We start from the raw sequence: 26,085 nt of genomic DNA on the forward strand, positions 1-26,085 counted from the left end.
GCAAGTCACTTAATCCTCCCATTACCCCAGGTACATTAGATAGTTTGTGAGCCCCCCCCGGAATAGACAGGGAAAAATGCTTTAGTACCTGACTAAATTCATGTAAACCGTTGTGAGCTCCCCTAGGAGAATTGTATAGAAAATTGAATAAATAAGAATGGTTTAGTTATTTGAGAAGTGCAGAGGTAGTTAATCGATTTGAGCTAGTAGGTTGCATAGTATAGGTACCGGTGAGATAGGGGGTACCAGGTTGGGTCCGATAGTTAATTGTCAATAGAGTATATGGAGTCGAAGAGGTAGATCTTTAGCTTCCTTCAAAACGCGAGGTAGTTTTCCTCGGTTCTGATGATTGTTAGGAGACTGTTCCATGCTTTTATACCAATATATGTGAACATGGTGTTAAATATGCATTTGTACTTGAGGTTTTTTGCCGAGGGGAGGTTCAGCTGGAGCTTGTTGAGATTTCTGTGTGAAGAGGGCCATGCCGAGGAGAATAAGTGACTGAGTGGTGTGGCAGAGCTTCTGTTTAGCATGTGAAACGTTTTGCAGGAAATTTTGAAATTTATTCATGCTGGGACAGGTAGCCAGTGTAGTTGTTTGAGATTGAATCATATTTTTTTCAGTTCCAATATGAGACTTATTGCTGTGTTTTGTTTGACCTGCAGTTTGTGGGCCAGGGGCTCATGCACTGTCTCCATTGTATACAAACAGATTTCATGCATATTCATTGTGAAAATCCTGAAAACTTGACTAGGCAAGGGCCGAGGTTGGTCACCCCTGTTTTAGCTTATCTACCAAATCCCCTGATATAAATTTCACTGTACGCCACTGCAATCACAACATTCTCACTTAAACAAGAGAAAACAGGACAGTCAGGATCCATTTGTGCCTCCTGCCCACATCGCCAGTAGCATCCAGTTCACATGGCCCTAGCACGGATGCCCTCTTCCTGACAGAGCACAGTGAAGTAGAACAGAATAAGGGCCTATTCCAGCTCTTGGCAACAGGATACTCCAAAAGCTTTAAAAAAATTTTATTACAAAAAACATTGTATGTACAAGTGCTGCCCAGCAGACAGAGAAGGCTGGAGGAATCTATGCCAGGCTCACAGCAGCCAGAGTTGCGGCTTATGAAAGAGCATACAGTGTGATCACAAGTTCTTAGGAAGAGGAGCAGAGAGAGCCAGGGCTCAGGAACAGCTGAGGGGTATCCGTCTCCAGAGCCCTCCACACAGGCAGTTCTTGATCCAACGCTGTTCCCATTGTTTCACTGCTGTGGTCTTGTTGGGAGATTTGAGCATTGTAACACAGCCACATCTGTTGATGACACAACAACAGGAGGTGTTGATTAACCCTTGCATTGCAGGGCTGTTTCTCCAATACACTGAACAGAGATGCGACCTTTGTCACACTGCTGATTTGCAGGACTGTCCCAGTTTATATTTTGTTTTCCTCAAGCAAGATATAGTTTATTTGCAAAAATTTCCTTTCCATACTATCTACTTATTCTAGGTGGATCACAAGTGAACATATATAAAATACACAGAAACCATGGGACTTTTATGTAAAGAGACTTCCAGGAGTGTGTATCCATTCTACCTTGTGCAGAGGGAAATGGGGCAAAGGCCACAACTTACCTTGTGCAAGCTTTGCATTCCTCTGTGGGAAATACTCCTAGATGCAGTCGCCTCAGATGATCAAGTCTTGGTTGTCCAGGTGCCCTGAAAGGAAATGACATAGAAAGCATTCAAGAGAGTTTTCAGCAGAGAGAGTCAGAGGTGCATCAGAGGGGAAGAGACATGGAGGGGAATTGACCAGGGAAGTATGCTTTGTGTTGGGGGGGTGGGGAAAATAGAAAGCCTGCCCTGCATGAACAGATCCCTGTGGACTCTGGGATTCCCATTGTCCTTGTTCAGTTTTCTATTATAGAGAAAGATATGACAGGTTTTATTTTATTTATTTTTATTTCTTCCATTTGTGCGTCACACATACCTATACCTGGGCGACATTAAGAGGAAGGGGTTAGAAGAGGGTAGAGAGGACAATGGAGGGCAGGAAGAAGTGGAGAGGAGAGAAGCATGTAGAATATTTCATAGAAATTCCTAACTTTGGCAGTCTGTTGTATTTGTGAAGAAATAGAAAGGAGTCAAAGATGACCCTGAGGCTGCAAGTTGATGAGAGTGTTAGCCACTGAGACAGAGAGTGGGGGGAAAAGAGAGGTAGGCAGCAATGTTGGACAGGCAGGCTGAGACTTGGGCCTGGAGTCCAGTAGAGATCTCTAGTGTAGAGAGATAGATCTGGGTGTCATCAGTATAGAGGTGATATTGAAAACGATGGGAGGAGATCAGTGCTTCAAGGGAATAAGCATAAATGGAAAAAAAAGAGGAAGTCCCAGGTACCCCCAACTGATAGTGGGACAACAGTGGAGGAGGATCCACCATTGCATACACTAAAGGTGCAATGTGAAAGATAAGAAGAGAACCAAGAAAGAACAGAGCCCTGAAATCCAAGTGAGGGCCGGATATAGAGAAGAAGATGGTGGTCTACAGTGTTAGAAGCATTGGACAGATTGAGAAGGATGAGGATAGAATAGTGGCCTTTGGATCTGGCCAGGAACAGGTCATTAGGAGCTTTAGCAAAGGCAATTTCTGTAGAGTGCAGGGAGCAAAACCCTGATTGAAGTGGGTCAAGAATAGAAACATAGAAAATGGTGGCAGAAAAGGGCCATAGCCCATCGAGTTTGCCCCTGCCAAATATCCGCCCCCCTGAATTTACTCACTAGGGATGACAAAGTCAAGGCAATGATGGTGAACAGCACGTTCAAGTAGCTTGGATAAGAAGGGGCGGAGGGAGATGGGGCAATAGTTGGAAGGGCATGTAGGGTCCAGTGAAGGTTTCTTGAGGAGTGGTATGTTTGAAGATTTCAGGGACAGTTGCAGTGGAAGGTGATAGATTAAGGATGTGACAGATGGAAGGGATGACAATAGAAGAGATAGTGCCAAGTAGATTGGTGGGGATTGGATCGGAGCAACAGGTGGTGAGTTTGGAGGAGGAAAGAAAATGTACAAGCTACAGTTTCCTCTTCAGTGATTTCAGGAAAGGAAATAAAGGCGGCAGGGAAAGAAGGAGAGTTGACAGAGTGGGCTAGGAAAGGGAGAGGTGGAGATGTACTCAGCTATAGTCAGGGAGGGCACTTTGAGTAGAGAGTTCCATGTGGCAAAGAGACAACGATGGTTGGAGCCGAGTTAATCAAATAGTTTACAGTTTATTTAGTTATAGCCCCCCTTTAGCAAGGTGGGTTACAGTAATACATTCACAGTAAATATTATAAGATCACCATAAAATACAGACATATATAAATTTCATCCACATATCATACAAAATAAGCAGATAAGTACTTAGCACCCATATTTCATTTTGCAAGCAAGATGTCTCTTCAAAAGCTTCTTAAATATAGTTACAGTAAAACCTTGGTTTGCGAGCATAATTCATTCCTGGAAACATGCTTATAATCCAAAACACTCATATCAAAGCAAATTTCCCCATAAGAAATAATGGACACTCAAGACGATTCGTTCCACAGCTCCAAAACTTTAATATAAAATATTGAACGTACTTGTATTGGAAGACATCGCTTGTTTAGAACAGTCACTACATTCCCGCAGCGTCAGAGAGAGAAGAACCATCGGCTCAGCTGTGATGCGTGTATATTGAATGTACTCGTATTGCAAGACCTCACTCGTTTATTAAGTTAAAATGTAATAAAACATTTTGCTTGTCTTGCAAAACACTCACACACCAAGTTACTCGCAATCCAAGGTTTAACTGTACATCCTTTTGCTTTCTAATATAAAAAGGAATACGATTGCAAGCGTCCGGACCAGCACAAGAAAATGCTCCCCCTGCTTAAGAGTAGGAACAGTCAGCTCCCTTAATTGAGCTGAGCGTAGTAGTTTTGTTTGACGAGTGAAAGAGCAGACTCGAAGGAGGTCAGAAGGAATTTGAAATGTACAAAGTTAGCATGAATGCGTGATTTGAGCCAAAGACGTTCAGCAGACTTGGCACAGGTTCCTTTAAGTAGCAGATTTTAGAGGTCAGCCAGGGCTGGGGTTTGACTGGGGGGAGAGAGGATATCTAGAGCAGATGAGGGGATGGTATTATAAGAGGAGACAGCCTCATTGACAGACTTGTAGAGCATAGTCAAGTTTCAAGTTTAAGTTTAAAGTTTAATTGCTTAATCGTTATTCTAAGCGATGTACATAGTGATAAAATTACAAAGTTTTAGGAAACAATACAACGCATAAAAAGAGCTAAGTCTTACAACACTAACAAACTTGACAAACTTAAGAACACAAGGAAAGGAAGGGAAGAACTACAAATTATTTGAAAGTAAGCAAGATGTTTAGGAAAATACATGATGTAGGGGAAGTTAAAATGCTTCAATAAGGTAATGTAGTAAAATTAAAATTAGCTAGGGAACTAGCTAGCTAATTATCAAAAGCGTCTTTAAAAAGAAAGCTCTTTAATTTACTCTTAAATTTCTCCAAGTTACGTTGGTTGAGAGGAGGGATGAAACAGTGGTGGAGAGAGTGCAAGCTTAAAAGATTCCTAAATGTATTTGTGGAGATTGGCCGGGTCCGAAGGGAAGGGTGATGACTGGTGAAAGTTATCCGATGATGGTCAGAAAGGGGAAGAACTGCAGTGGAGAAATTTGTAATGGAACAGTAGGAGAAGACGGCAAGATCAAGGCAGTGGCCATTCTGGCGCATAGGAGTGGTGGAGCACAGCTGAAAATTGAATGAGTATCTTAAGGCTAGGAGCCTAGAAGCACAAGGGTTGAAGAGATCATTAGCGTGAATGTTAAAATCACCAATAATGAGGGAAGGGGATGAAGGTTCAACAAAGAAGGAAAGCCGGCAGTCAAAGTAAGTGAGGAATGAAGAAAGGGACTTATCAGGGGGGTCAATAAATGACTGCTACTCAGAGAAATAGGGGAGCGAATAGATAAATGGAGTAGACTTCAAAGGAAGAAAAGCAGCGAGACCGTGGAGTAGACTTCAAAGGAAGAAAAGCAGCGAGACCGAGGTGGAGGAAGGGGTTGAGTTTCAATCCAGTACCACCTCTGTGACCAACTGGACGAGGGGTATGGGAAAAAAGGTAACTTCCTTGACAACGGTGGCAGCTGAAGTAGAGTCAGGTCTCAGTTAATGCAAGCAGGTAGAGAGTTCGAGAGATAAAGGGGTCATGGATGTAAGCAAGCTTGTTGGGAGACAGAGGGGACATTCCTCAAGGCACATGAGAAAGGCAGAGGGGGAGGAGAAGAACAGAAATGATTAGAGATATTGTGGTGTGACCTGAATGAGTAAGGTGAGAGTTGATTAAGAGAAACAATATTGGTATCGATAACCCCAGCAGAGAGCAAAAAAAGGAACAAGAGAATATGGACAAGAGTAGGAGAAGCAGACGAGATGCACACAGACAGAGTGGGGAAGAAAATGTTGACGCTTTAGAGCTGAGAAAAGGGAATTCAAAAGGGAAGGTGAGATGATAAATTCAAATAATGGGCGATATGGTCTTGAGTTCAGCGGTTTGGGGTGGAGAAAAAGTAAAATTTTTAAATGCACAATTAATCACATAGAGAAGGGCATTTTCAATATGACATCCAAATCTGATTTTGGACATTTTGCAAACATGGTCATTTTCAAACCAGAAAAACGTTTCTTTTTGGTTCAAAAACTGCCCTATTTTAGACACTTTTGTGCTTAACACATCTTTAAGGGCCATTTTCAAACAAAAACATAGACATCTCAGCAGAGAAGTGGGGCATAGGGGGCACTGCAATGAACTTTATATAAAAGTTCCCAGGTACACATTATATCATGGGAAGATTAGGTTCTTATCTTAATAATCTTTTTTCTACTAGAAAGGCATATGAATCAAGAACTAATGGGTTATTCACCTCTATTCACAAGTTTGTGTAGAAGGTGTCATCTACATTTTTTGGTTCTGCCTGACCTATCTCTGCACTATGCTCTGCTCATCAGTTCGTACCAAAGCAGTTATCAGCCAGTAGAACAGAAAAAAGAAAGAGGAGGGGCATGGGATACTCCCTAACGAAGTCAAGTCTGTTCTGCTCTTAATCAACTACAATTAAAGAAAACCAATGCCAACAGGAATTTCTAAAATAACAAGGGGGAACCCAACAAGCCACTTATCTGAGTGCAACCGGCCCTAACACTTATATAGTTACTGTAGTCTCCCATTTGCCAAAACATTCTTTATACACAATAGAGAACTCTCAATAAACCTTCTCTCTCGAAGAGGATCTTTCTTGACACTGTGGTGTCCTTCCAAGGTATTCATCACTTTTCACACCCACTGCATTTCTCCACATCAAATTTTAAACCATTAACATTCCAAGTACCCACCTGCAAGGTTTGGACTCCCACATCCTTCCCAATTATATCTTTATGCTTAATCTCCATCCCCCCTACTTTCCTATACTCAGTATGTATGCTGATCCCTCACCCCTCGGATCACCTACCCTGATAGGAAGACAGCACATCAATATTGCTCTAACTAGCATACCAAACCACTCATACGCTAACCCCATTCACCCTGTCAACCACAGAATCACACATACACACATGCCTCCAGGAAGGCCCGGGGGCATCGGGAGGCCCAGGAATTACTATGCAAGGCCCCAAACCATTCTACCACCCCAAAAAATCCCCCTGCCCCTCACATACTCTCAGATTATAACAACCCAGAACATTAATCATATACATACTGCTAAGTAAAGATATGGCATAAGTTCCCACAAACAGAAAAAGGGAAGAAAAAATTAGCATTGACCAAAAATCAGTTCACTGATTTTGTAGATTTTTTACGACCTCCCATTACCATCTACCATGCAGAATTTCTAGAAGGTTCCTTCTCCTTCGAAGGTCGCAAAGGGTGGGGGAGGGCAGCCCAAGTCCTTAAAGACCACCACCTAGGCTTCCTCTACTATTTTGACCTTTCATGATTTTTCCGTTCACCATCACGAACAGGGCACAAGGAAATATCCAGTGATATTTGAATCTTCCATCCTTCAAGTATTGGGTGACCTCCCAAAAAGAGCATCTCTTTAAAAACTATGACCAAGTAAGGTCTTGAAAAATAGCCAACTTTACATCTTTCCATATTAGTTCTCTTTGTTGCTGGGCCTTATGAAGGATGTGTTCCAAATAGACCACGATATTCCAGGGGGAATCCCTCCCTCATTTGGCCAAGGCCGCGGTGTGCTCTCATTATAGTAAGATAACATGCTCACTATTGGGTTCAGTCTTCATGATATCTTCACAAGTTTCCTTTATTACTTAAGCACAGTCTTTATAAGCAGCCACTTTGGGAATCCCCCTAAACCTAAACCACAAATTGTACTTGTGGGACCTATTTTTAAAGGTCTTCAATTTGCTCCCGCATAGTCGCCAGAGATGCTGCCTCTTGTCGCCGATCAGTCTGCAACGCTTGCAACCATAACTGATGAAGTGCTAGTCGTCCCTCTGCCTGCTCAGCACGTGCCTGCAATATCATGTTTCAGCTCTTTAAACCACAACACAACTTCACTTTTAAGTCATTCCGTGGCTGCAATCATCTTGATCTACAGAATCTTTCATATCCAAGATCTGGTCAGCAGATGCCATTTTTTGTTGTTCCACAGCGTCCGATAGCAATTCTGACGGCATATAGTGCCTGGACTCTGCTGTATATTTAACTTTCTCCAGCTTCTTACAACTAGCCATGCTGAGATGGCAAACAGAGGTCTGGGGAGCAAAAGGAACTTACACTACTGCAAATGTCTACAAAGATGCCTAGCTTCGATGGAGCTCCAGCTTCAAGCTGCCATCTTCAGCTGTGACATCACTTCTTTCCTTAGAAGTAGTGTTATTTCATTTAATTATGCTTCTGAAGTACATTAGAGGCTCTGGTAGAGATCCATTTACAAGTAAGCAAAGACACTTTATTAATTTGGAAATATTAATTGGGAAGAATACATACTTTGTAAATGGGTCTCTGCCAGTCCCTAATGTAAATATAAAATATACTGTAAACTAAACTAAACCTTAGGTTTGTATACCGCGCCATCTCCGCAAGCGCAGAGCTCGGCATGGTTTACAGAATTAAGAGGAAAGGAACTACAATGAAGGATAAAGGAGAGGGACTAAGAGGATAGAGAGGGACAGAGTACTGGAGAATGGGAGATTAAAATTGGAGTCGGATGACAACGGCAGCCTCGGGAGACCCTTGATACAGCTCTTCGAGCGAAACATGTCGGGTCTGACTCCCAGGTTTGGCTGACCACGAAGCAAATTTAAAGCTAGTTTAAAGCTAAGTACTAAGCATTTTATATTTTTACATATTTTGATATTGGATATTTATTGAAAACCATTAAGTATTATAAATAATAATAACTATTCCAAGCACATTACCGGGGACGGCCAATGATGAGGCACCATGTAATGCTTCCCGCGGTTGTGAGATTATAAAGCGGAGGAGAGGTGGGGCTGAGGCTTCCTTGAGATACACAAAGCATTATTTATCCAGAGCCTATTAGTTTGGATGTTGTAACATATTTGGGCTGGATGTAAGAGTTTTTTCAACATATTGCCATAATTTGTGATGCTATAAGTTGAAATGATAATGGCACAAGATCCCATTACTATCACGCTAACAGACCCTCACCAAATACAGAAGGGGCCACATTAATTAGAAACAAAAATATAAGTAAACAAAAATTGAACTGGGAGCCCCAAAAAGTTAAACTCAGCAAGTACTTCAATACTGGAGAAATAAAAAATAGGAATGCATTTCCTTTTCTATTAAAACACAATACAAAGACATTCTCTTAGGCTTCCACAGTTGGCATCATGATTGTAGCAGTTTTCTGGGTCTCGTCGCATCAGTTCTACCTACCCAGATGCGGTGAGACCCGGAAAACTGCTACAATCATAACATTAAAGACATCTACTATACACGAAGTTAACATATTTCAGTCATTAAATTAAATGCTTTTTCACCTTTGTTGTCTGGAGATTTATTTTTCCCCCTATGTCCATCACATCTCTTCCTCTCCCAATGTCCACCATCTCTCTCTTTCTCACACTCCCTCCTTTGCTGCACAGGGAGTGGGAAAAATAAATAGATACTGGATATAGGATGCATCTCTACAACCCCCCTCTACTGCCACATCCAAAATTTCTCCCTCTCTCATCCCTCCCCCAAGCCCAACATTTCTCCTTCTATAACAATCTCCAGTCCCACGCCACATCTCCTCCCCTTTCCTCCACCACCATGTCTAACATTTCTCCCTCTTGCATCCCTTTCCATCCCCATGCAGGATCTGTCCCACTGTTCCCTCTCTACCACGTTTCTTCCTCTCATTTCTCTCTCCCTATGCATCTCTACATTACTGCTCTCCACCACCATGCCCAACAATTCTCTTCTTTCTCCCTTTCCCTAGGTGCACACTCCCTTCCCTCACTCCCTCCATTCTATGTCCCAAATTTGCGCACCACCCCTCCCCGCAGGAGTCTACCTGCCTCAAGACATACAAGTACCGCCTCCTCTTTCATTCTTCATAATTCAGACAGTTGCATTTGCTGTCTTCAAAAAGCCATGGGCAGCCCACAGTGGACCTGGAAGCCTTCTCTCAGATGCAAAATCCCAGCATCAGAGGAAAGGCTTCCAGGTCAGCTGCAGGCAGCGTGTAGGAACTGCTGCCCACGGCTTTTTGAAGACAGTAAATGTGGCTGCCTGAATTATGATGGAAGGAAGGAGACGGCGGTACTTGGATGTCTTGGAACTGGTCTGGAAGCACATACATTCCCGTGGAAGCCTCGGAAGAGGTACTTCCATCCTCGTAACCCAGTGGGGGGGGGGGGAGGGAGAGACCTCCAGGGATTTCTTGTGTGATTCACGCAGATTCCACAGGATTCCCATCGACCCTGTTCCCGTGCAGCTCTCTAATTCCAACCCAGCTCAAGGAAACTGCAGGACTGAAGCTCTCGCAGACTCTTTGGCCCATTCCAGAAGTCTCTTATTGGCATTTCATACCTTGCAATGACATCAACCTGTGAGCCCATAATGTGGCTGGGGAGATTAGGAGCCTTCCCAAACTGCAGACGCAGGGGCTGCTTGCTCTGTAACTTGCTAACAAGACTGTCGCTGATGGGCAACCAGTCCATGCTGGGGATGAGCAACTGGCTGGGAAGAAGGCAGCACTCATCAATCAGGGCATCGTCTGGCTCACTCAGGTGATTCTCATCACGAGCTGAAAGTCACATAAAAGATGCAGCTGTTAAGAATGCACAAGGGTCACTGTTTTACTGCAGAACCTGCTTCACTGAGGGCAGAGGGTGCTGTGCGCACAGGGGTTCCTGCCTTACTACAGAACTAAGGGCAGCAGGTGTTGTACACTAGAATATGTAGAACTGATGGAAGCGAGTGCTGTTCCTCCAATTTCCTGCTATGCAGACTTCATCCTGCAGGGTAGCAGTTTAGGCTGGCATGTATTGGTTGCCTTCTCAGTCAAAAGACAGCAATACAGGCTTCAGGCTTCAGGAGCTGCTTCAGGAGCTGCTGTGTCAAGCCTGAAATAATGCAGGTGTAAAATGCCTGACAAGAGGGTGGTGCTAAAAGAGGTGGGAGAAAGTGGGGCATGGGAACTTAGAAATAAAGATGATGTCACAGAAGGATCACAGACCTATCCAGTAGTGAATGTCACGGGGACAAAATTCATCACCATTCCTTTCCCCGCAGATTAACTGCGGGAAACCATCTCCATGTCATTCTTTAAGAAGAGAGCGAAGAATCAGAGTATGAATGGGCCAAACCACTGATCCTCAAGCCTTGCATTAAGAATGCTGGTGTAGAAGGACTGAGGTTGAGAAAGACACTAAAGAATGACACAGGATGGTTTCCTGCAGTTATCCGCGGGGATGGGAACGGTGATAAATTTTGTCACCGTGTCATTCTCTACTATCCCTGTTTAGTTCTTGGTCCAATGTCACACACCCAAGCTATCTGGACTTCCCTTGTGCTTCGTCTAGGGTTATTGGTTTTTGTTTTTTTTTTTAAACTATTGTCTCCACTGGGATACCAAGCATCCAATAAAGGTCAATGATGTGACAGATAACAACCAAGGTTTTATGTATTAGTCTGGAAGAGGACCGAGAATGAACCCTCACTGCTCCAGTACAAAGAGCCTTACAGCATAGCCACAGTTTGGTGAGCAGACGAAAGAGTAGCGACATGCTGTCCTGAGTGTCAGAGGTCGCCGTGTAGATGGGGAGGCAGCTAGGCTTCAGAAGACCCCAAATGCGAATCACCACCATCAGCTCTCGCAGCATGCCCAGTGAAAAACCATCCCTTAAGAAGCTATTACCAGGGCGCATAGGGGACCCCTACAATACAGAAAGGGAAAACGAATGTAGTCAGAGAAGGATGGTGCTCAGAAGGCAACCTCCCCCGCCTCTGCCTGGGTTTTGCTTTTACCTGATTGGGCAGGCTGGCCAGCAGATAAAGCACAAAGTCCCCTACCCACTGGATGAGCTGCTGCAGAGCCTGAAGGGTATTCATTTCCAAGACAAACTCCTCTGTCTTCAGATTTATCATCACTTTATCAATATCTGAAATACGAGCACAAAGATGAGCCTTTTACCAGCTGAACTCCTGTGGGGATTGGTGGCATGAAAACCTGGGACACAGAATGAAGGGAGTGAGGGAAAGAGTGTATGCACATGGGGAAAGGAAGAAAGAAGAGAATTGCTGGGTATGGTGGTGGAGAGGAGTGAGGTAGAGATGCATGGGGGTGAGAGAGATGAGGAAGAAATGTTGGATGTGGTGGTAGAGAGGGAACAGATCCTGCATGGGGTTGGAAAGAGATGCAAGAGGGAGAAATGTTAGACTTGGTGGTGGAGGGAAGGGAGGTTGATGGTGCTGTGACGGGGCCCAAGTAAAGGCCTCACTCATATAGATCCTGGCACAGCACCACCAACCCTTGGTATTCATAAGGTCATCTCAATGAGGAAAAGCAGAGACAGAAGATAAGGTATATATGTCTGGTTAGGAAAGATAAAAGCCAAGTTCTGCCCAATTCTGAAAACAAAGAAAGACAAGTGAGAACATCTCTAACTTGTTTTGTTCAAATCGGAAGAAGCATTTTAACGGTAAACCTTCTTTAGTAATGTAGCAGTTCAGAAGTTAGGAAAGACAATTTGTGTTACCTGTGTCTGTAACCTTGGAACAGATCTCAGTCAGCCGGTCCCCAGGGCTCTTGTCAGGTGTATTCAGGAAATGTGGGCGGAGCAGAGACTTCAGAGTACAGCTGATGGCAATGAGAAAAAGCTTTGCATGGTAGTCATAGACACGGGCAATGGTGCTGGGCGAGAGTTTGCAAAGAGAGGCTTTCATGGCTACAATCCGGGTAGAAAGGACCTAGTTAGAAAAAGAGATTAGGCAGGAAATGAGAAAGCACCTTCAACTAATCCTTTACACCAAACTACAGCAGTCAAGACCTTCCACCTGGAATCCCACCAACTTTCCAGCACTCTCCAGGATGCATATGTATGCAGATCTGAAACCCCCACTCCCTTGACATACCCTTAAAGTTTCATGACAACACAATAACGGAAGAGCTCTTGGGGATGAGGCTGAGGGACAGGTACATACAAACACAACACTTCCTTCCTTTAGAAAGTACAATAAAAACAAAAACTGTGGATACAGAGGTTCTGGAGATAATTTATTAAACAATGACATATAAAACTATGAAAATTCAATTAAAAAAGTACAATGATAAAAAATACTGTGATAAAAATCCAACCGTATTATCACAGTATTTTTTATCATTATACTTTTTAAATTGAATTTTCATGGTTTTATATGTCAGTGTTTAATAAATTATCTCCAGAACATCTGTATCCACAGTTTTTGTTTTCATTGGTGGATTGTTTTCACTGCGGATCATAGGGTCTCCCCATTTTTCTTTGAAAGTACAATGAAAACATCTGGCAGGGCAATTGGATCAGGAATGAAACTCTACACAGAAAAAAATACATGTTCTCATTTCTGGACACAGCCATCATTGGAAAGCCAGCACCACCGAGATCCCAGGCACTGTTCCAGGCCCAGAAAGTGCTTATAGTCCCAGTTAATTTTGGAAAGGACAACAGCAGAACTCATATAAATAACACAAGCTCACAAAATATGAAAGGGGTCATTTCTGCTATGCACCAAAGAGAGGCAGACATAAGGCTCTGCGTCCATGAAGTTCCTGCTTGGGGAGCCTCCTCCCAGGCCTGACCAATTCGATTACTCACCTGCTGCAAGGCTGCATTCTGACGCATGTACTCCTCATGTAGTTTCTCTACCAAGTTCTGCACCATATTGGGCTGCACATGCAACAGGATGTCCCACCAGTCATAGCCTGTCACCATGCAGTACTCTAGCAGGAACAGCAGGTGGCGCAGCGACGTGTTCATGTCCAATGCATGGCCCAAGGATGGAGAGATCTTCATCATGCTCAACTGCAGAGGACACAAATAACACTCAGTGTTGCCAAGCAAGACGCCTAGATCCCCACTCCATCTGGTAAAAAGAACCACCACAAACCCACACAGTGAGAAAACCTTTTAGGAGGCTTTCCTGTAGCTTGGCAGTGATCTGGCTGCCACTTACTTTTCCATAGTTATCAATTCCCACCAGAGCAAGGGAGGTCCAAGACAGCTGCAAGGCCTTAAAATGAACAGAGGGGCCAGCTGTGCGCTGGCGTTTTACTGCCTGCTCATCTGCAGAGCGCTGGGAGGAGTTACTGTGGAGCACCGCCATGGTCTGCAGAGATAGGCGGTGCACAATGTGGGCACTGCCATCGTGAAAAGCCAAGGCCAGGCCTGAAAGCAAAAAAAAACAAAACACCCCAACATGTGAAAAGCTTCTGCTGGGCTCTCACATAACCCTCCTTTCACCTACAGAGAAATGAACAGAACAAGGTTTCCACCAGAGTATAGACAAGCCAGGCGTTTGTGTAGAACTTTGCCAAATCATAACAGGACCTTCTGAATGGAACCACTGACTGTTCTTCAAAATAGCTGAACTGCACCCTGCTGCTGCATCAGCAAGAAGACTCCAGCCTAGTTGAGAACCAGTGGCCTGGCTGTGTCTGGTTGGAAGCAGATTTTATGGGTGTTAGAAAGAAAAGCCGATAATGCCTCCTCACCTAATCCAGGGCAGAACTTTGTATCATTGGCCACCTTCAGGTCTGGATTGGTGAGGGAGACAGGCAGCTTGGGTAGAGCCACTGCTGACACGCGCCCCAGATCGTTGGTTGCTGACAGGATACGCCACTTCAGGATCATTGGTTGCTTGTCTCCAACTTTAATGGAAAAATATGTTAACGCCTTCAGCTATTTACTCCGTTTCCCATCAGCTTCCCCAGGGAAAAAAAAGGAGAAAAGTCTACTCTGAAAAATTAAAACAGACACCAAGAAAAAAAAGCAATTCAAAGAGAGTCACAGCACACCCAGAGGGCTGACCTGGAGCTGAAAGAGTAGGGAATTCTGAGGTAGTTGAAAGATATCCACTGAGTGAGGTGCTAAGCAAAAGTGAATCTTGATTTGATTGGGCCCCAAAAGGTGAGCAACACTGGGTTTTTGTGCTGCTTCATGAAGGTGGGGTAGGGGGAAAAAGCAAAAAGACATTCTAGCTATAAGCATGTTTTACCTAGAGACCAATGATTCTGCTCCCCCTTCCCCCATTACAAAATCCCCATAAAACCCTTCTGTGCAGAAGCAGCATCAGTTCCAAGTTTATTCGATATTTGATTAATCGCTTATTTAACATTCTAAACGATGTACATAGTATAATAATAAACATAAGTTAATAAAGGGAGACTGACAATTTAATTAAAAAAACTTAAGACAAACACGGGATACAATTTTGATAAGGTTAAAGAAAACATATATGGTAAACAACATTAGGAAGGAAAAACGAAGGGAGGCAAGAGTAGTAAATATAATGAGATCTATAAAAAACTTTAGTCGGGTCGTACGTTCTGGTTATCTCAGCTGTCAAATGCATCTTTAAAAAGAAAGCATTTGAGCTTACTTTTAAATCTAACCAAATCTAATTCTTTTCAAATATTGATTTGAAGTAAATTCCAGGTTTGAGGTGCTGTGACGGAAAAGATTGAATTTCTCTGCTAGACAAAATTAAGGGAGATGTGGTATGTATAAACAAAGTCCCACTGAGCCCTCCCCCCCCCCCCCATTTCTACATCCAACCCCACTTCCCGAGGACTGGAACTTGACTTACTCAGCTATCTGGGCTATAGCACTTTAATCTCCCATTCTTGTCTCTCCAATGAAGTAGATATTAAACCAAGCAGAACATAATGTGATCTCATTAATGGACAATACATATAGTCTGTGGAGAAAGCCATTCTTCACCTTTTAATCAGCGGATTAAACCCAGTGACTCTACACCTACACGGCCCCATTAGGCTTTTTATTTTTAGCAGAAGTGGCTTTTAACTGCAGTGGGCCACACTTGACAGAAGAAAAGATTGAGGGCAGAACATGTCCTGTTCTGGAGAAGTACAAGAAACATAATCAGGTTATTAACTCTGCCCCGAAAGCACTGGATTAATATGAACAACACAGCTAAAGCACCACGACTCTAATGCAACATCTTGGGAGCAAGCCACAACATTAACAGACTAAGGAAAACTATCCTGAGCAGGAGAGGAGGCACTGTTCCCTCTAAGCAGTATGGGAGTCATCCAACCACACTGCTGCCAGCAGGGAGGAGGTGCTTCAATATTGTGTTTTCAGTCACTAGGAGCAAGCAGCTTGCCTGTCCCTCACTATTTTATTTTATTTGTAAATCTTTATTCATTTTTTTTTAAACTCACAATAAGTATAACACAAAGTACAATCATTTTATACTTTAACAATACTTATTATATCATCAAATTATAGCTTTTATCAAATTTCCTCCCTCCCTTATACCCCAACAATTAATCATAAACAAAAGAAATCATAAAATATTTCCACTCCCCACCCCACCCTGGACGTATATGAACAAAAGGGAATATTTATTCTATGCAATAATTTCAATCTTTACAATATCTTGTTAATGGCTCCCAAATAACCTGAAATTTTTTAAAATGTCCCTGCTGTATAGCAATTATCCTTTCCATTTTGAATATGTGGCATAAAGAGTTCCACCAAAAGCTGTAATTCAGCCTCTTCCAATTTTTCCAGTTATTCGTAATCTGTTGTATGGCAACCCCTGTCATAATGAGCAGAAGCCAGTCCCTCACTATTGAAAATGTGATAGTGAAATAGCACCCCCCCCCACACACACACACACACAGGCAGGACTGAGGTGGAGGACTGCTGCACAACTTAGAGGGAAGGGGGGTGCTGAAAATAAGCAGGTGAGAAGCCATGCATGCTAGCATTGAAAGAAAACCAGATAGCAATGAGTGTTAACCCCTGGGACAGACAGAGCTCACCCATAGGAGACAGCTGCTGAAAGATGTTGTTCACTGGGAGTCCTTCCTTCCGTAGGGACCAGCACTCTACAATGCTACTCATCTGGCTGGAAGCACACAGCAGCACCTTCAAAACAGGCAAAGCAGAGATGAGCAGGAGGAAGGGAGCAGAAGGGTGCTGGCAGCCTTTCTTCCTACAGACACCTCACCTGCTCAGACATGTCCCTAGCCAGGAACTTCAGGTGGGTGACGGCAGAATACTTGTCCTTGCGAGCAGGGTCCGTGGTACAGCGCATGAACAGCGAGGGCAGGATCTCGGTGTCAATCTTGCACTTCTCGCTCACAACGCCGACGCACACCTTGTAGAACTGGATGGGAGAGGTGCTGCTGCCGTCTGATGTCGCCACCACAATGTTACCCCCGCCGGTGAAAGCAATGTCCGCCAGAGCAACTCTGCAGCGTAGGCGGCATAGGCTTTCTGTGGAAGTCAGCACCTGCCCATTGGGTTTCAATAAGGAGACTGTTACCAGGCCACTGATGGTGACTGCGATCCATCCTTCCATGGGCTTCCCACCAAATAGAGTGAGAGAGGGAGAAAACTTGACTCGGGAGAACTTCTCCCCAAAGCTAGATGCACCGGACTGGAAAGGGGGAGGGGGAAGGGGGGGAAAAAAAAGGTGGAGTCAGGAACAATGGAATTTTCAATGAGCATTAATCCCCAGACAGATCCATTCAACCATGGCAAACTGAGGCCCACTTTGTAAAAAGAGAAACTCATCAGTTCTGCTTGGTCCTGAGTTTAAGACTGCAAGACTGAGCGGAGTCAAAAAAGAAAAGCCCCCTTTCTGTTTTCTATATATAAATTTCAGAGAAAAATTAGAATTATTCTTAAAAATGACAACCAATAACTTCATTCATGTAATTCTGTTTCAAGCAGTCTTTTGTACTGTTGCACACTGTACTCATTGACATCGGCTAAACTTATCCCAGAACATCAGTCACTGCTAGGACGCTAGACTCTGACAGGTTACAGATTTGATTTATTTAATATACTACTACACAACAAAAACAAAAAGACGACTTAGGGCTCCTTTTACTAAGGTGCTCTAGGATCTTAATGCACGGAATAGCGCGCGCTAAATTGCCGTGCGCGCTAGCTGCTACCGCCTCCTCTTGAGCGGGCAGTAGTTTTGTCGGCCAGCGCACGCTAATCCGGTGCGTGCGCTAAAAATGCTAGCGTACCTTTGTAAAAGGAGCCCTTAATGTTCCACAGTAAAAACAATCCAATGATAAAAACAACAGACTGCGGATGTTCTGAAAGATAATTTATTATCCGCTCTTCACAATAAAAACATCAAAATACAAATTAAAGTCTGAGTTTTACAATATATTTTTAAAAAGGTAGTCATAGGAAAAGAACTCCAGAATTTAGACCAGTGGTTCCCAATCCTGTCCTGGAGGACCTCCAGCCAGTCGGGTTTTCGGGATAGCCCTAATGAATATGCCTGGGGCAGATTTGCATGCCTGTCACCTCCATTAAATGCAAATCTCTCTCATGCATATTCATTAGGGTTATCCCAAAAACCCGACTGGCTGGTGGTCCTCCAGGACAGGGTTGGGAACCACTGTTTTAGACAGATAAAAGCCCATCCCATCCCATCCTAAAGAATATAAAACCCATAGACCTAAGGTCCGCCACGTGAGCGGACTGCTGGGCACGATTGTCTGACCCAGCAGTGGCAATTCTTATGTTCTTATCTCAATCACATACAATCCAAACCATCCAGTACAATCCAATAAAAACATGTACAGTTCAGTACAATCAATAAAATCCAGTACAAAGCTCACTGCAAATTGCAGTTCTCTAAAATTTATTTTTAATTCTCATCTAGCCCAGTCCCATAAGCCTACTGAAACAAACAGGCTTTTAAACCCTTTTTAAAATCGTAGTAAGAATGCTGTAAAAGCCTCGTTCAGCAATCCAACAAATACCTTTTCCACATGGAGGGCCAACTTTACTCCATTGTGTAACCAGGAGAGAGCCACAATAGGGTCCCCTTCCACTGAACTCCCTACAGTGTGTTCCCAGCTGTTGGCCAAATGGTCAGTCATCCCCCAGCACTTTATGCAGCCATCAGCATCAGCAGATAGGAGCCTGGAACCTAACAGAACACAGCAATCATGTTAGGAGAAATCTTGGCCCACTCCCATAGATTGAATAAAGAGAAGGACAAATTACAAACAGATTAGCGAGAATCGCATATTAAAAGCTTTAGAGAAAGAATCAACATATTCTTACAAAGAATACTCCTCTAATTCTCAACTTCACCATTAAAGTCTAAATTTAATAGAAAGCTTTGTCACTGTTAAGAAAGCTTTGTCACTGTTTTGGTATTATTCCTGATGGTAATGATGGATGGGGGAGGGAATTTTTATATTTTGTATAGATACCGATTGATTATAAGTGCTTGATTGATCATTATTTGTATATAAATTGTATTGCACTTTTTGTTGGCATTAAAAACTAAATAAAGATTAAAAAAAAGAAAGCTAAATAGTAGGAAAAATCTAACAAATTAGGGCAGCTATTAGTGCAATAAGGGGTCCTTTTACTAAGGCGTGCTAAAGTCAAGGAACCTTAGCATTTAATGCGCGCTAATCCAGGAGATATAGAGTTATAACAAACAAGAAAAATCAGAGTCCCCCAATGCTCTCCTCTATTTCCAACACTCTTCAATCTCTACATAGCCACACTTGGTACTTGCCTGGACAAACTAGGCATAACTTCATACAGCTACACAGATTAGAGAATGACACGGGGAAAAATTCTGTCCCCGTGACTGCCCCATCCCTGGACTACCATCCTCTTCACCGTCCCGTCCCCGCCGTACCCTTCACCGCCCCGTCCCCGTCTCTGTCGACCCCTTCACCACCCCGTCACTGTCCCCGCTGTCCCTTTCACTGCCCCGTCCCCAGCGTCTTCTCCTTTCCATCCTCTCACCCCCAGCACCCTTCAGGCAGTCCAGCAGCTCCCTCCTGCCGGCCAGCCTTGGATTTCCCTCCCTCCCTCCCTTTCCCTTACCCTAGAGCCTTGAAGTCGCGTCGGGTTGCCTGCTAGAAAAGTCTCCTCCGATGCAACCGGAAACAGGATGTTGCGTCGGAGGAGACTTTTCCAGCAGGCAATGTGACGCAACTTCAAGGCTCCGGCTGTAATACAGCACATAGCCTTATAGAAATTGCCAGTTTCAACAAGAGAAGGTAAGGGAAAAGGAGGGAGGGAGGGAGATGCATGGCCGGCTAGCCGGTGGGAGAGAGGGAGCTGCCAGATTGAACTCTCTTCACCGCCTGTTCAAGCTCGTTCACCACGCGTGCTAACCATTCACCGCTCCACGGGGCAGTGAATGGCCTTGTCCCCGATCTCGCAGTGACCTTTTTTTTGGTCACCGTTTTGGCGGGTTACCCGCAGCTAGCTGCAGGTAACAACCACCATGTCATTCTTTAACACAGATGACATCACCATACTCTCCTTTCGACCAACATATCTCCAAAACAGCAAACATACTATACACAACACTAGAAACAGTGACAAAATGGATGACAGACCACAAACTAAAGCTGAACCATGACAAAACTAAATTCCTACGTCTCAAAAAAAACCAAAAAACAACAAACCCCAACCATAACAAATCTTGAAATAAACTCTATCACAAACCCCTTGCAACCCAATCTAAAACTGCTGAGAATAGTGATAGACTCCAAATTAACAAAACAGTCCAGAAAGCCTTTGCAGTCATGCACAATAGGAGAATGACACGGTGGATATTACCTGTGGCTAGCCACGGGTAACCTGCCAAAACTGTGGGGGGGAAAAAATGGTCACCGCAGCCGCAGGTACGAGAAGGCGGCCACACGCGGCTCCGGCTGCTTGTAGAAGAAAAAAGTAAAAGGACCCCTATATTTAACTAAAAGAAAGAGAATTTCAGAAATTCTTCAGCAATGCAGGAATCCTCCAATAGTACAGCATTCTTTTTTTTTTTAATAAATCTTTATTAATTTTCAATTTGAGAACAGTGCATTAAATATATACATACAATTAACGTCATACACAGAACTTACAATCGATCAATGAATACAACAAAATATATTACCCCCCTCCCTCCAAGGATGTGTAAATCAAAATGGAAATAAAGGCATAATCCAACTAATTAGAGTTAACAAAATTCGTCAATGGATCTCATGTTAATTTAAATAGTTTATTATGACACAATATTTCTGAACTGACAAAAAAGTGGAAACCTATACCAGAGGGTTCAAACCACAAATTCTTCAGAATATCATATAATGTAGAACTCTCTGATAATCCAATGCAAATTAATACCAACAAAGATAAAAGATCTCAAAACATCCCTGGATTCCAATCAATAGAAGGAAACCAATTTCGGGGTTAGGATATCATCATTGATCACAATCTCTGTGGAGATATTTTAATAATTTAAGTATTTTAATAGTTTTATTTTAATAAATATTTTTAAATTATTTTATGATTTTTATATAATATGAATATATTTCAACAATTCCCTTTTCTCTCATTCAAGAATTTAAAGAGCTGGCAACAATCATAATGTGACAAAGGACATTAAATCTGGCAAATTGTATTGTAACTGACAACAAGCACTTATCTTTTAAACCCAACGGAGACCAAGTCCGTTTCACACCAACGGACTTCTTCAGGGGAAACACCAAAGCTTGTATTAGATGCCAGTGTCTAACAATTAATGATTGTCCAATATTATGTCACAGCGTTGCCTTAAACAAGCCCTGTGGCATAACGATCCATGGATAACTGAAGTCTGTCCGCAGGACTACAAAATACAAGTAGTTTGCAGAGACAAAAAACATGGAGGATATCTAGCCATCATAGAAAAAAACACTCTAAATATAAACATACTAGACAAAACCTCCAGCAGCCCCCCCCCACATCGACTTACTTGCCTGCCAATTATCAAGTTCCACACTAAAGGGATCCATGACCTACCTCCTATGCTACATAACTCCAGAGAAATGGAACACTGCAAAGCTGGAATTTGAAGAATTTATCTTCAGAAAATCTCCCACATCAGCAAACAACCTAATCTTAGGAGATCTAAACTTTCACCTTGAAGACGAATCTTCCAAACAGGGCTTTAAGGAAAGATAGAAGGCTTTCTATCTTTCAAGATTCTAGACCCCCAAACCACAGATGAGAGAGGCCATCAACTTGATATCCCACACCTCACCAGAAATTCACACCATGAACGGAGCCTCGTCCTGATCCCTTTGGTCAGACCATTAAATATACACCTTCAAAATAAACTGGCCACAGGGCAAACCCAAACAAAATAACCAAAGCTTAACCTATGAAGCATGTCAAAATCATCCCCCCCCCAAATTCTGGAACAAAAAAGCAGACACCATAAGAACATAAGAAACGCCCTCACCGGATCAGACCGAGGTCCATCTAGTCCGGTGATCCGCACACGCGGCGGCCCATTTAGGTACTCCTTTTTGGAGACCTGGATTTACCGTATCCTTCAATATGATATGCAAGAAGGTGTGCATTCAACTTGCGTTTGAATCCCAGAACAGTAGTCTCCTCCACAACCTCCTCCAGGAGAGCATTCCAAGCACCCACCACTCGCTGTGTGAAACAGAACTTCCTGACATTTGTCCTAAACCTGCTGCCACTCAGTTTCAGGCTATGTCCTCTTGTCCGTGTCACATCAGAATATTTCAGTAATGCTTCTTTTTGGTCTATTTTATCAAATCCTTTTAATATTTTAAAAGTCTCTATCAAATCCCCTCTTAGTCTTCTCTTCTCAAGGGTAAACAGCCCTAGCTTCCTGAGTCGATCTTTGTAGGTCAAATTTTCCATTCCTTTGATAAGTTTCGTGGCTCGCCTCTGCACTTTTTCCAGCAGTTATATCTTTTTTAAGGTATGGAGACCAGTGTTGGATACAGTATTCTAAGTGCGGTCGGACCATTGTTCTATAAAGTGGCATTATGACCTCTTCCGTTCTACTCGTAATCCCCTTCCCATGTTCCAAGATAGTAACCTGGTCTGAATGTGTTAGTCCTGGTTAGTCCATCGCCATTCAGGGCTTTGAATAGCATGCAGTAGAATTTGTAGAGTATGCGTGCTTATACAGGGAGCCAGTCTTGGAAGGCAGTGGTAATGTGGTCGTATTTGTTTCAACAATTATATCAGTCTGAGGGCTGTATTTTGCAGCTTGTAATTGTTTTATCATGCTGGCAGGGCATGACAGGTATAGGATGTTAACAGTAGTCTAGGAGTCCTAGAACTAGGGACTGGACCAGGAGTCTGAATTGTTTTTTGTTGAAGTATTTTCGGATTTGTCTTAAGTTGTGCATGATTGCAAAGGCTTTCTGAACTGTTTTGTTAATTTGGAGTTGCATGGTGCAGCCTTTGTCTATCACTATTCCCAGCAGTTTTAGATTGGGTTGCAAAGGGTATGTGATAAGAGTTTATTTCAAGGTTTGTTATTGGTGGGGGGTTGTTGTTTTTTTTTTGAGAAGCAGGAATTTAGGTTTGTTTTGGTTCAGCTTTAGTTTGTGGTCTGTCATCCATTTTGTCACTGTTTTTAGTGTTGTGTATAGTATGTTTGTTGTGTTGTAGGTATGTTGGTTGAAAGGAGAGTATGGTGATGTCATCTGCGTAGCTGTATGAAATTATGCCTAGTTTGTCCAGGCAAGTACCAAGTGTGGCTATATAGAGATACAACATAAGAAAATGTATGACAGCCTACTAGCCACCCAAGCAGCGAAACTAGACCACCACATCTCCAACCCTCTGATCACAATGTCCAACTACAAAACCTTCAGGAGAGAATTTAAAAAACCAAGTTATTCAGGAAATTTGTCAAGTCAAACTAACCTCAATATATCCCCAGACCCTAATGCTTCTTTTAATTATATCTATCTTGTAATCTCACTGGGTATGCCCAGACCAATTCTTTTGTAATCCCCCTAAAACCGAAAGGTATTGGCGGAATTGAAAACACTAATTTATTAAAGGGAATATGTCAGCTTTTAGAAAAGCCCATTTCTGATACCTCGTATTTCACTTGCTGTATACGAGTCTGATTTTTTTTATATTTCCAGCTCATTTTCTTGCCTTTATATCACTATTACTGATCTGTGGTCCCTAATTTCATATTTGTTGAGGGTCTATGTGACCAAGATGTGGTATTCTTCTAGCATGTAGTTTCTGTGTAAAGATTTTTTTTTCCATTAGGTGGTGTAATAGTGTTTTAGGGTCCAGTGTAATATTTATAGTGCTATCTGGGTGGGGAGTGGGTAGGGGGAGCTATGGGATGGATAGATACTAGGCAGGGCTGTGGGTAGAGGGGCCCAGTGTACTTATATGCCTAAGGCCCACTGAAGAATTAATCCTGCCTTGTCCCTATTCCCCATGACCTGACATCTCTCCCTCCCTCTATGGTCAAGCATCTCTTCCTTCTCACCCCCCTTTCCTCTCTACTTATGGATCTAGCATCCATGTCCCCTCCCCTTTCCTCTTCCCCCTGTAGGTCTAGCATCCATGTCCCTCCCCCCTTGCAGTCCAGGATCCATGTCCCCTCCTCTCCCCCCATCACAGATCTAGCATCCATGTTCTCCCCTCCCCCCAAAAAAAAATATATATATTTGTGGTCTAGCATCTATTTCCCCGTCCTCTCCTCCTCCTCCCCCATGCGGGTCTGACCTCTCTCCATCCACCCCCCCCATCCCCCAAGAGATCAGGGCCTCCCAGAGTAGCGGTGGTGGCAAAGGCCGGCAGAGGCAGCACAGTGAACAGGCAGCTTGCAGCTGGCTCTGCCAGGGCCTTCCCTCTACCACATCATCTATCTACAGAAGTGATGCAGCAGAGGAAGGTCCTTGCGGGGCTGGCCGCAAGCAGCCCATTCACACTACTGCCTTTGCCACTTCTTTGGGAGGTCATCAGGTATTTCTGATCTAACGAGGGGGGCTGGTCAGAGAGGCCAGACCCATGTAGGGGGAGAAGGAGGAGATGAGGATAGGGGCAGAACAAGGTTTGTGCAGAATTCTGCACAGCATATGAAGAATTCTATGCGGGTGGCAAATTCTGTGCGTTGCACAGAATTCCACCAAGAATAAAATACTAAAAGTCAGGAAAAAAAATAAGGTTTCTTGCCAGTTTCTTCTTTTCCATGAAGTTCAAGAGAAGCTAGCATTCAGACCTGGGGTTTGTTGTCTCTGTCTTTACAGCTATCAGTACTATAAAGTTTCAGGACAGAAATTACAGAACTATAAGAATCTCTACATTGGCCCTGGTATGCAGCATGAAAACAAATACTGACTGTACCACAGAAAAGTGGTATATCAGTAATTAAAAAAAACAAAAAACAACAACCTATATTTAAGCCAATACTACATAATAGGCCCCCTTGTGACAATAAACTAACTTCACCTGTTGAAAAAGTAGTGCTTCATTTCCTTGGCTATATTTAGATCCTTTACAACCCTTCAAAACAATCACACTAAGTAACAGTCAGACCCCAGGGCAGGACCAAAGAGGTCATCTGTGCCTGATCCTCAATAGTAAGACAGTAGCTGCAGGCACACAGAAAAAGGATGGGGAACTCTACCTGATTGATCCCATTCCAAGCAGGTGATGGGCTCACTGTGCCCAGAATTAATGGAATAGCCATCCCATGGGTGCTCCGTGTCCAGAATATGAATCATGTGTGTAAGATCTAGAAAACAATGAACATATGGGATTTTAACAATCCTGTGATCACTGCCCTAGAAATATACAGACACAGAGGAAAGAGACTATATATAATAACAGCCAGCCCACCCTGACACATACCTTTTTCCTCTTCATTTTTGAGATCTGTGGTAAAAGCTATTAAGTTGCGGCAGGACCAAGCACACACCAAAGGGATGGAAGGACAGTGATTGCTTTTGGGTATTCTGTCCCACTCACAGACATAGGCTACATCCATTACGTAGATAATAAACCAGACACTAGTAGGGTGAGGAGGTGTGCTGAGCTGGTACAGCCCAGCAGGGAAAAGGGTAGGCCAGGGGCCACTAAGGCACTAGGCACCGCAATCCCAGCCCACAGGGCTGCCACGTTGCTGCTTCCACGAGGGAAATCGGCACCAGTCTGCTCATATCTGTCCTATAGTAGGAATCAGAATCCACAGCGTGAGGAAAGAATCCCAGGGTCTTGTTGGCGTCACTCCCAAGCGCCAAATCTCTCCACCTTTGCGTCGCGTCCGACTCCCCTATGACGTCGTTATTTTTAATTTACATAGATCCTTCCCAGGATGCTGTGCGCTTCCAAGTGATAAAGGGGTAAAAAAATAGTTATTTTTTTTTTTACTTTCAAGGACACATGTGGTATACATAATATCTTGCATTCTCTTCTTAAGTGGACAGCTGTAGTTTTTTTTGTCTTCAAAATATCTTTATTTGTTTTTAAAAGAGCCAACACTAACAATAGAATAGAATCGCTGTTGTGTATTA

At 43.3% G+C, this 26,085-nt stretch overlaps 1 protein-coding gene across 1 annotated transcript; it reads right to left on the minus strand.

Moving 5' to 3' along the window:
• Positions 1 to 1,017: 1,017 nt before the first annotated feature.
• MED16 (mediator complex subunit 16) lies at positions 1,018 to 25,855 on the minus strand. Its single transcript, XM_033956395.1, has 14 exons — positions 25,424 to 25,855; positions 25,200 to 25,307; positions 18,529 to 18,698; positions 16,746 to 17,177; positions 16,558 to 16,663; positions 14,260 to 14,415; positions 13,722 to 13,933; positions 13,364 to 13,570; positions 12,269 to 12,479; positions 11,538 to 11,671; positions 11,254 to 11,446; positions 10,098 to 10,314; positions 1,637 to 1,720; positions 1,018 to 1,316 (listed from the first exon to the last, which is right to left on the minus strand). The coding sequence occupies exons 1-14, from the start codon at positions 25,557 to 25,559 to the stop codon at positions 1,190 to 1,192; spliced, it is 2,493 nt and encodes an 830-aa protein (XP_033812286.1). The 5' UTR covers positions 25,560 to 25,855; the 3' UTR covers positions 1,018 to 1,189.
• Between the last annotated feature and the right edge of the window lie 230 nt (positions 25,856 to 26,085).

Source organism: Geotrypetes seraphini, chromosome 8 (assembly GCF_902459505.1).
Source record: "Geotrypetes seraphini chromosome 8, aGeoSer1.1, whole genome shotgun sequence".
Taxonomy (NCBI): Eukaryota; Metazoa; Chordata; class Amphibia; order Gymnophiona; family Dermophiidae; genus Geotrypetes; species Geotrypetes seraphini.